Raw genomic sequence first — 12,303 nt, forward strand, 5'->3', positions numbered from 1 at the left:
ACCCATGCAATCCGGGGACGCATCGCTGACATTTTAAGATTTCTTTGGCTATTCAAAGACACTTTTTTTCACAAATGAAAAATTGTGAAAATGTGTCCAAATCTTTTAATATATACTTTTTGATAGTTAAAAAAACAAAAAAAATCTCACGATTTTTCAAAAATAGCATATTTTTCAAAAATAGCAGATTTTTCAAAAATTCTTGTAGATCTGCTATTTTTTGAATAGCCAAAAGAATCTAAAATGACTCAGATGCGTTCCCGTATTGAATGGTTTAACTTGACGATTAATTGTAACACAAATAATTGCCATTAACAATTTAATTGTGTTTCGGGTGCCGCGCTACGAGCTTGTAGATCTGCAATTTTTTTTTATCTTGAAAATGTGTGCAAATCTTTGAATATATATACAGTGTTGTGCTAGTTACTAAAAAACAGTAACTAGTTACCATTACTAGTTACTTCATTTAAAAGTAACTCAGTTACTTTACTAGTTACTTACACCAAAAGGTAATGCGTTACTGTGAAAAGTAACTTTTTAGTTACTTTAAAAAAAAAAAGGCGGGATCCCATTATTGCCCTTATAGCCTTCATTTCAGTACTGTTATTGCATTGGAGAATAATACAATCTGTTGATCAACTTGACATGCATTTGCATCACTGAACTCTGCTAAGCAATGTGGTCTATACCAGGGGTCGCGCTATAGGATTGTAATCTGCTGGTCCCAATGTCCGGAATGATTCAAATGTATACATCTGATAAAAAATACCGGTCATAATTATGTTTAAGCATTAATTACAAGCAGGTGCGTAAAGCCTAACACTTAGGCCTACAGCATTATATTTTGGATTGAGCTATTTGAACATGAACCATGATGAACGAGTAATATACACATTTTATATACAGTAGCAGGGTCATCTTGCACAAATACATTAATTACCTACACTACCATTTGCGCCTGGCAATCTCTGTCATGCACAAATGTGCATGACATTATTTCAATAAACTAAAAACATGGGAAATGTTAGAGGGAGTATAGCCATGGATACACGACGGTCGACTGTCACGACTGTCATGGATGAACTTCAACCTGGTGTTTGCACTTTCTCCATTTATGGCCCGTACATCTACATAAGCGTTCATATTTCAAATATAAAGAGCTTATCCCATGGCCACGGATGTTACATGTATATACGGGCTCTCAGAAGTACCTGTATCATCCGTTTTGTTCAATAAAAAGCATTTTAATCTGATCGGTGGCCATTTTCTTCATATGCTTTCAACTGAGTGACCCTATCGGTTGGTAGGTGTATTGCACTCCAATACATTATGAGAAAATGGCCACTGATCGGATTAAAATGCTTTTCATTGAACAATACAGAATATACGGGTACTTTTGAGAGTCCCGTGCATAATTGTAACATCCGTGGCCATGGGGTAAGCACTTTATATTTGAAATCTGAACGTTATATAGATGTACGGACCGTAAATGGAGAAAGTGCAAACACCAGGTTAAAGTTGATCCATGACTGTAACAGGAGTTTTCATGTACCGCAGGGACTGCAGTAGCAGTTAATAAATAGACGAACAAATGAATGAATATACTTTAACATGCGGAATCCGAAACAGGCAGCGCTGTGATTCTGAATTTTGTTACGATTACGGTGATTAGTAGCCTATTATTGACACCACCTGGGCGAGTGAGTCGTGTAACTTTCCCGACGTTAAGCTGTGTGTGTTCAACAACACAGCCATGAAGCCTTGCAGTTTAAGTGCAGATTTCAGCTTGGGAAAAGCAGCCTCCAACGGGTTTGGGTACGTGGTTCATAGTCACCATTGCGTTATCGTGGTATTCCTAGTCCCAGAAACACACACACGCTGTTAAGAGAGAGAGAAAGAAAGAAAGAGCGAGCGAGAGAGAGAGAGAGAGAGAGCTTGCAAAGCCACTCACAGCGCGTCTCCGCATGTGACACAGACTGGTGTAAAGTAAATAAGTACATTTACTCAAGTAGCCTACTGTACTTAAGTACAATTCTCAGTCACTGTTCGCCTCGCTGTATATATAAATAATATGAAAAATAACGGAGTAACGCACCATGTAGTAACGGTAACTGAGTTACTGAATTAAAAAAAGAATCCGTTAGAGTACTAGTTACTGAAAAAAAGAACAGCGTTACAGTAACGCGTTACTTGTAACGCGTTAGTCCCAACACTGTATATATATGTGTTTGAGTGAACATTTTTAACTCAAATTTTTGTTTCTGGGGGTCCCTGGCACAAAACATTTTCAGATGGGTGTCCACGGCCAAATGTATTTCAATTTAGGGGTCCTTGGCATGAAAAAGGTTGAAAACCACAGCTATAGGGGGCTTCCAAAAGAACCCTTACAGGTCTGTAACTCTGAGAGTTGATACAGAAGTCCACATCCCAGCTCTGACAGTGTGATAATAATGTAACGTAATAATGTAATAACTGTGACAGCAGGCCCCTTTACCCAGGATCGGCCTCCTCTTCTTCTCCTCCTCCGGGGCAGGAGGAGGACGACGCGGCGGCTCCGTCGTCTCCCCCTCCGGCCACATGGTGGCGCTGCAGGAGGTGCGTAACTACGCGGTTCTTGAGGCCGCTGGTGAACAGGCACACCCTGCAGCGGAACACCTCAACCAGGAAGGACTCCACCAGCGCCGAGAGCGCCCCATCCCCGTCGTCCTCCTCCTCCTCCGTCGCCCCCTCCAGGCCGTGGACGGTACTGCAGTACAGGCTGGACGTCAGGCTGTCCTCTTCCACGTGAAGCGTGACGGGAGTGATGTCACGGTACAGCCCCGCCTTCATCTGAAAGACATGATGTAAATCACAATAGACCATATTCACATGGCGGCCATATTGCCATTAAGTCAATGAAATGCCACCCCAGTTGCCACAGCAACGCAATGTTAAATTCCAAAATGGCCACCGTGTGAATATGGACTATAGGCTCTATGCACAGCAGCCATATTATCACTTCCTTCACAGATGTTACCAATGATACTAATGAAGGCTCTGTTCCATTTAGTGTAGCACAGTAGTTTCCACGACCCCCATAACTCTGAGAGCGTACAAATGGAACCAAATGGACCCTTACGGGTCCATTTGGTTCCATTTGTACACTCTCAGAGTTACACACCTGTAAGGGGCCATTTGGAAGCCCATGACCCAACTGTAGACCCACTGGTGTAGCAGAGTGTTTCCAGTGAGCCAACATGCACAACATCGGCACCCTGACTCTGTTTGACCAGAATGGAACAGAGCCTTCATTAGTATCATTGGTAACACCTGTGAATGTCTTCATAATATGGCTGCTGTGAATAGAGCCTATTTAGTGGAGCACATTGCTGAAACGATCTTTCACTTGGTGATACAAGCACCAAATTTGGCACACAAGTGCTTCAGAACCTACTCTCTCAGAAAAGTACGAGATCCACTTGAAAAAACAATATGGCCGCCATTTTTCAAGATGGCCGCCATTCGAAGTGGTTTTAAATGGTGTTTGAACTATATTTTGATTGAATAATCCTATTTTGATGGTCTATACATCCAAATATATGTTTTTGAGTATGTGAAATCCAATTCTGCATTTACAAAATTTTAATTATTGGATATTATGATGATACAAATGCTGTGCTGTGCTGTGCTGTGCTGTACTATACTGTACTGTGCTGTGCTGTACTGTACGGCACTGTAGGCACTGTACTGTGCTTTACTGGACTGGACTGGACTGTATTATACTGGACTGTACTGTATTGGACTGTAGTACTGTACTGGACTGTACTGTATTATGCTGGACTGGACTGGACTGGACTGCACTTTGGTCATATGGAACCAAACCGTAACAGTTTGGTTCTTCTTTTAGTCCTCACATTTGCAGACACACAACTGTGTACACTTAAGCATGAAGTGGTAGCATTTGCATCGTCCTCGGGATTCAGTCTTTTAGACACATTTTGTCAACTGCTCACAAGTCTGAACAATAGGTGGAGGGATTGTCCAGACCTCTCCATCTTTTTGCCAGCCACAGTTGGCAGGGCTTTCAGTTTGCATTTTGCACACTGTTGCCTGACATGCAGTTTTCTTGCCTTTACCATGAAAAGCTGACACAACTGTCTTTCCACTGGCGTGGAAGGACAGCATGCCACTGGATTTCTCTGGGCCAACAATTACTACCATATCATGAATTGGCAATCACCTAATGGACTGACCCTGGCCAAATTATACCCACATAATTTCTAAGCCTGCACTGACTGCAACAACAAGAATATCTGTGTTGCATGCCTCAATCAACACAGACTTCATTTGTTGCTTGGCTGCATGGAGAGCATGTGTGAAGATGCTGGAGTCAGCTTCTTCGTGGTTGCAAGGACTTAAGCCTTCAAGGCTGATGAGTTTGTTTGTCTCCCCCGCTGGGTAACCGTCTTCCACGCCGACATCTCGCCACTCCGACTAGTGGCTTCCGCGTACGGTTAGGGTTAGGGTGAGGTTTAGGTATAGGGTTCGTTAACGTCGGAAAGGCGACATGTCGGAAAGCCGCCATGTAACCCCCGCGCTGGCACATCCTGTCAATTCAGGTGCGGCAATCTAACTACAATACTACAACAAACTAAACTTGTAGTTGAGATATATACAGGGGCTTATTAGCATTTGGGACATTAACGTATACTACAGTACAAACTACAATGAGTACACCACTACAACAGTTAGTAAACTACACCTACAGCTAGTACACTACAAGCCGACACTGAACCCCATGCTGAGTCTCACAGCAGTGATGTCACCAGTGTGCCCGGGTTGTGCTTTGACATCACTCTTATAAAAAATGACAAACCAATAGAGCTTGACCACAGCATTTCAATGAATGATCATGGATGTTTCCCTTCAACTTAATGCAATATCTGTGATCAGACAGCTTCCGAAAATGCTCATTTTGAGTCACGTAATAGCACCCATTTTGAAAACTGGCGGCCATATTGGAATACAATTGACAGTATTGAGTTCTTCCAGTCAGAATACATTCATTTTGATGTTTGGATCATTAATACATTTGTGTTCATTCAAGTTTTACTTCAAAAAACATTTTTTTGCATTTGATGAGGCGGCCATCTTGAAAACTGGCGGCCATCTTGGATTGTCAGCTGGATCTCGTACTTTTCTTAGATAGTACATCCTGGACATCATTTGTGCCAATTTTGGTGCTTGTATCACCAAGTGAAAGATTCTGATGGAATATTGACTTAATGTGCTACACTAATTTAGGCATTTTTAGCAGACACTCTCATCAATCCGGGAATGGCATCTCTGTCATTTTAGATTTTAGCTGTAACCATTATTTTAGACTTTGGCTATTAGTCCAGTTCTATATGTCCAAAAAAGAAGGTTCGTTCAAATTTTCAGGGGATTAGGAAAACTATACATTTTTGGAATCTTCAGAGTATAACAAATCAGAAAATCCATGATTCCATTTGCGCAGAAGCCAATATGGTGGCCATCTTGGATTTTGAAAAATGGCAACCTTTGAATATTCGTTTTTCAATATCTCGACTTCTAGATTACATAGGATCTGGATTCTAGTGGCTAAGTCTACATTTTTAGGGTCAGGAAATCCAATGGTGATAATAAAAAACATTTACAAATGATCAATGGCACAGATTTGGGTCATAATCCTTGATTTCTGGGGGGAAAATGTAATATTAGTTTTTCCACTATTTTGACTTCTAGATTACATAGGATCAAGTGGTTAAATCTACATTTTTCAGGAAATCCAATGGTGCTAATTAAAATCAGTGATCAATAGCACATATTTACATAACAATCTAGAATTGTAATATATGATTATCTGAAGAGACAGAGACAGATGATTTCTCTCATTGACACAAGGTTGCGTCATTTATTTACACAAACACAAACTAGACCAGTCTATACATCATCCTCACTATCATCATCAGCTGGCCGTCCTTGTCCTTGTAGTAGCCATTGTTGAGTGGGTCAAGGAACTCCTGCTGACAATGTGTGCCTGACTCCACACTCTGGCCTGGATATGGACTCTTAGGACACACTGCTTGAGAGCACCAAGAGTGGGTGGAAGCTTGTCCCCTTCTGCCATGTGTTTGCAGAATAGATGACATCTCAGCTCAGGGATGTTTTCGATTTTTGATTTTGATCCCCTTTGGTAAGTATACAGTGCATACAAACGTAGCTACTGTAGTTAGTAGATCCTCTGACACATCACTGGTTTTTGAAAGCATCTTCAGAGCCTCGAGGACATCATCACCAGCTTTGAGGTAGCTGTTCCACCAGGTAGGTTTGCCTATCCTAGACAATCTCCCAGTGTTGTCTGCTCCTGTAAAGGCATGAAATGCAGGCAAAGCTTTTGCTCGATCTGCACCCAGAATTTTCCATATTGGTGCCACTTCCAAAATCCCAGAAGACTGTCAAGATACATTGGCTAATGACAGCAATGATGATAGTGAGTGATATTCTGCAAACACAAGGTAGAACGGGACAAGCTTCCACCCACCCTTGGTGCTCTCAAGCAGCATGTCCTAAGAGTCCACATTGCTCAGCAGGAGTTCCTTGACCCACTCAACAATGGCTACTACAAGGACAAGGACGGCCAGCTGAAACCAGTTACAACTGAGTCCCTCCCAGCACCAGAGGCAATCATTGAGATGGTCAGATGTCACTGTAAAGCAGACTGTTCTTCACTTAGATGTTCGTGCAGATCAGTGGGGCTACCCTGTACGGAGCTATGTCAGTGTACTGCTGACTGCCAAAATGATGAAAACTGTCAAGATACATTGGCTAGTGACAGCAATGACGATAGTGAGGATGATGTATAGACTGGTCTAGTTTGTGTTTGTGTAAATAAATGACGCAACCTTGTGTCAATGATAGAAATCATCTGTCTCTGTCTCTTCAGATAATCATATATTATTCTAGATTGTTATGTAAATATGTGCTATTGATCACTGATTTTAATTAGCACCATTGGATTTCTTGAAAAATGTCGATTTAACCACTTGAATCATGATCCTATTTAATCTAGAAGTCAAAATAGTGGAAAAACGAATATTTTTCATTTTTTCCCCCAAAATCAAGGATTATGACCCAAATCTGTGCCATTGATCATTTGTAAATGTTGTTAATTAGCACCATTGGTTTTCCTGACCCTAAAAATGTAGACTTAGCCACTAGAATCCAGATCCTATGTAATCTAGAAGTCGAGATATTGAAAAACGAATATTCAAAGGTCGCCATTTTTCAAAATGCTTCTGCGCAAATGGAATCATGGATTTTCTGATTTGTTATACTCTGAAGATTCCAAAAATGTATAGTTTTCCTAATCCCCCGAAAATTTGAACGAAATTACATATAGATCTGGACTATATTCAAAAAAATACCAGATCTACACGCTCATAGCTATGAGCGTGTAGATCTGCAATTTTTTTTGAAAAATCTTGAAAATTTGTGCAAATCTTTGAATACATATTTTTTAAAGCGAACATTTGTAACTCAAATGTTTGCTTCTGGGGGTCCCTGGACTATATATTGTGATAGTAATCATTGCTATATAGTGTTTGTTCAGTAACAGGAGTCTCCATGTCTCTCCAGCTCTTTAGTGTACCAATTTCATCCAATCAGGAGAGAGAACTCGGAAGAAATTGGAAGTGATAAAAAATATATAATAATGTTAATATATATTGTTTGTTTGTGTGTGTGTGTGTGTGTGTGTGTGTGTGTGTGTGTGTGTGTGTGTGTGTGTGTGTGTGTGTGTGTGTGTGTGTGTGTGTGTGTGTGTGTGTGTGTGTGTGTGTGTTTTGTCTACACACATGCAGACAAAATTGGATCTAGAACACTGTAACATTGCCAATACATTTACTAAAGAACTGGAGAGACCCCTGTTACAGAACAATATAGAGCTTTAAATTTTCTGTTTTTGTTTGTTTTAACCTAAATAAATATCACTTACAACACTTCAATTCAGTTCATGTAACTCCCAAGAGTGTACACATGGAACCAAATGGTCACTAACCCACCTTGGTAAATGGCGACTGCTTATTTGTCAACACTTATTCATAAGGTTTGACAATAAATATTGTTTCTAATTAGGGTACGTTTCAGCTATACATTCATGTGATACATTGTTATGAATATAATCTTTTACATATTCTCACCTCGAATAAGTGTCATATCACACCAGCAGCAAACTGTGAACAAAAACAAACAAACGTCCATTACATTTCATACATTATGTTAAATTTTAGTTTATTTCAAATAACATGAACTAATGCTACATTATTATTACTGAAAAATGTATCATAACTATTCTAATGTTTTTTTTTAAAACAGCAGATCTACAAGCTGCAACATGTTGCAATGCGATGAGTTGTCAATAAATGACAGTCCAATATAACATGACATTAGATTGCTGAAATGAGACATTCTGCATCATGGCTTAAAGTGGGTCTTCAACGTTTTCAGGCCAAGGACCCCCTAGCTGAGAGAGAGATGAAGCAGGGACCCCCCTCTATATTGTATAAAATTGTGTTTCATTATTATACTTTTTTTTGTTTACTTGATCTGCTCTTTTCTCCCTCTACACCTATACCTCTTTGCCAAAAATAGCAGATCTACAAGCTCACAACGCCTCGCGCTGCGAGGCGTTGTGAGCTTGTAGATCTGCCATTTTTGGCTAAAGTTCTCCTCAGAAAAGGGATGCTAGGGTTCAAGTGGTTAAGGTAAAACAAAAAAATCATATCACACAAAGATTTGGCGGCCCCCCTGTAGTAACTCTGAGGACCCCCTAGGGGTCCCGGACCCCCTGTTGAAGACACCCCTGGCTTAAAGGGATAATTCACCGGCAGCGGTTCCGGTAGGAGACACAAATAAGTCTCTTTTGTGTCTCCTACCGGAACCGCTGCCGGGGTCATCAAATGGGGAGGCATGCGTTAATCCGACAGACCTTTTCTCCGACTATGTGGCATCCGCGTGCGGTTAGGGTTAGGGTGCGGGTTTGGTTCGGGTTTACTGTTTAATGTCGGAGCACTGCGCTGTCGGAGGAATGCGCTGTCGGACTAACGTATTGCACCCCATCAAATGATGAGACAAAAAACAAAAAAATATCCATGAATTCAAGTCTCCATGGGGTGACTAATAGGATTTTGGGGGTGAACTATCCCTTTAAGTACTTTGGCTTTTGCTACTTTAAATATATTTTGGTGCCAATACACTTTGCCTTAAAGTGATATTTTAATGCAGAACCCAGTGGTGTAAAGTAACTAAGTACAGTTGCTGTACAATGAAGGTATTTTTTACTTTACTGGAGTATTTCCAGTTTTCAGTACTTTTACTTCTACTCTACACCTCAGAGGCTATTATACTTTTACTCCTCTACAATTATCTGAAAAAATGTAATTACTAGTTACTTGGTAGATTTTGATTATTATCACAAAACATGCATTAACCTCGATTTCGGCCATTTGAAAATAGCAGATCTACAAGCTCACAATGCATTGTGAGCTTGTAGATCTGCTATTTTCAAAGGATTTTCATCCATTTAAAAACTTTGTGAAATGGGACATATTCTGCATAATGAGTACTTCTTTTGGTGCTTCAAGTGCATTTTGATACCAATACTTTGGTACTTTTACTCAAGTAAATTTTTAATTCTGGACTTTTGATTGTAACAGAGTATTTATACTTAAGTTAAAAAAGTACTTTTTCCACCACTGGCTTTAAGTAGCCTAATAATAAATTACAGAACCTTTACTGAAACAAAGTATTGTTGGACTTAATATAAATACATCTATTACTAAATTACAATGTAATGTAATGTAATCTAGCTTTAACATAATGCTACGTTATTATGTGTGGCTGAACAGATGAATAACCTTAAAGCCATAAAGGTAATAAATGAAGTTAATAACGGATATAAAACATTTTAAAATCCTCACGTTCTGCATGTTTGTTATTGTTCCGGGTTCGTCTTCTTTGTTTGTTACTTCCGCTTCTGGTCAGACAAACAGCCCGACACGCTGCTGCCCCCAGTGGTGGTCAAACGTACTACATGGTTTTACTAAGTAAAAGTATCAATACTGCAATTGTAGAAATACTCTGTTCCGAGGAAAAGTCTGGAATTAAAAATGTACTTGAGTAAAAGTATAAAAGTATTGGTATCAAAGTGTAATTAAAGTACCAAAAGTAGAAAGTAGGCTACTCGCTATGCATAATGTCCCATTTCAAAAGTTTTCAAATGTATAAAAATCTTTTGAAAATAGCAGATCTACAAGCTCACAATGCGTCGCATCGCGACGCATTGTGAGCTTGTAGATCGGCTAGGAGACACAAAAGAGATATAACATGACGAGTGACCACTTTCAGCTGTAGAGTTAGTTTTGTCCACATGGGGGCGAAAAAGACCGTAGAATAGACACAGATCAATGGAGTGTCATGCCTTTGCACTTCATGTAAACCAGTGGTTCTCATTTTTGCCACAACAATGCCTTGCGTTGCGAGGCGTAGTGAGCTTGTAGATCTGCTATTTTCACAATATTTATCGTTGCAACCCAGTCAAATTAAATGTAATGCCTCAACTCCTACAATTCCAAGTGCTTGTCAGGGTAGGTGGTCCCCAGGCAGCTCAAATATGATTATTGTGGGAGGTCCCCAGTTCAAATATGATTATTGTGGGGGGTCTCCAGTTCAAATATGATTATTGTGGGGGTTCCCAGTTCAAATAGGATTATTGTGGGGGTTCCCAGTTCAAATATAATTATTGTGGGGGGTTCCCAGTTCAAATATAATTATTGTGGGGGGTTCCCAGTTCAAATAGGATTATTGTGGGGGGTTCCCAGTTCAAATATGGTTATTGTGGGGGGTCGCGGCCTGAAAAGGAGAACCACTGATGTTTAAACATTTAACACAATGTTAAATAGTTCCATGGAGTTAGGTGAATGTTGTGTTTTTGCTCCATTCAGTGTGTTTGTTTCCTTTTAAGGTCGTTACAGGACAAATAAACAAACAGCAGCAATCAAACAATCTTATTTTGTACATTTGACACTGCTGCTTAAAAATATAAAGATAGAATATATTATGCTTCTGTTCTATCTATCTATTGGCTTGTTGTGTTGTATGAGTAGTCAAACATTGCTCAGAGGTCTGCCATGATGACAAAAGTCACACCAGGGGGCCACACGCACACCGTTTTTCCAATAGGCTCTATTCACAGCAGCCATATTATGAAGACATTCACAGGTGTTACCAATGATACTAATGAAGGCTCTGTTCCATTCTGGTCAGACAGAGTCAGGATGCTGATATTGTTTGTGGAAATTGAAAAATCTGAGAGCCACTGTGCTACACTAAATGGAACAGAGCCTTCATTAGTATCATTGGTAACACCTGTGAAGGAAGTGACACTACGGCTGCTGTGCATAGAGCCTATCCTCACCAAACATTGGCACAGATGCTGTTCATGGGCCTGCCATGACAATGGTCACACCAACGAAACCTAAACTGCTCACATATGGGGCACTACAGGTACAACAGTGTCTGACACATACATGGGCAACTGGCGGCCCAGGGGCCACATGCAGCCCCCACCTTCACTTAATGCGGCCCGCAGGTTAATATCGGAATACTGAAACTTTATTTGTTTCAGCTGTTACAATTCCAAACATGCAAACATGACCCGCTTTAATTACTTCAGGCTATATTAGTAATGGTAGGCTACTTCCTCCTCAGTGCAGAATCTGTTCTTGAGATATTAGTAGCTTAATGACTAGTATTAAAATGCTATAGTCTTTTTTTATGTCCAATGTATTTGTATTAAGTTCAACAAATACATTGGACATAAAAAAAGACTATAGAATTTTAAGATGTGAAGCCAGTGCAAGGAGAACAAGATCATGACAGCAGCTTTCTGGAGCACTGACCTGGCGGTGAGACAGTTCTCCTTTCTGCCAGCAGGGGTCGCAAGCACACAGGCTCATCACACCATCCCTGGCAGTGATGTAAAGCAGTGGTTCTCAATCTGTGGGTCGGGACCCATGATTTTTGGGCGGTCCCCAGAAGACACTGAAGTGACAATTTAAGGACTTTTAAGACCTTAGGACTTGTAAGACCTTTTAAGACCTTTTTCAATACCTAAAAGTAACACCTTTTTAACACCAAAAGTAATCAACAAACCATAATACAAATACCGGTCAAATTGTCAAATAATAAAAGAAAGACCCACATTTTCACAATATTTATCCATGGAACCGAGTCAAACTAAAT

The 12,303-nt window shown here is 40.2% G+C and overlaps 1 protein-coding gene across 2 annotated transcripts in view; it reads right to left on the minus strand.

Moving 5' to 3' along the window:
* The window catches only part of LOC311046140 (uncharacterized protein), a 28,320-nt gene extending 18,312 nt beyond the window's left edge, over nt 1-10,008 (minus strand). For both annotated transcript variants that reach the window (XM_084058292.1, XM_084058291.1), the window contains exons 1-3: nt 9,981-10,008; nt 8,202-8,234; nt 2,495-2,829 (exon numbers count right to left, since the gene is read on the minus strand). In XM_084058292.1, the coding sequence (XP_083914418.1) occupies nt 2,495-2,829 (335 nt within the window). In that variant the 5' untranslated portion in view covers nt 8,202-8,234; nt 9,981-10,008. The remainder of the gene's footprint in view (nt 1-2,494; nt 2,830-8,201; nt 8,235-9,980) is intronic.
* Nucleotides 10,009-12,303: the final 2,295 nt, after the last annotated feature.

The sequence above is a fragment of the Gymnoscopelus microlampas genome, assembly GCF_963454915.1.
Source record: "Gymnoscopelus microlampas genome assembly, chromosome: 5".
Taxonomy (NCBI): Eukaryota; Metazoa; Chordata; class Actinopteri; order Myctophiformes; family Myctophidae; genus Gymnoscopelus; species Gymnoscopelus microlampas.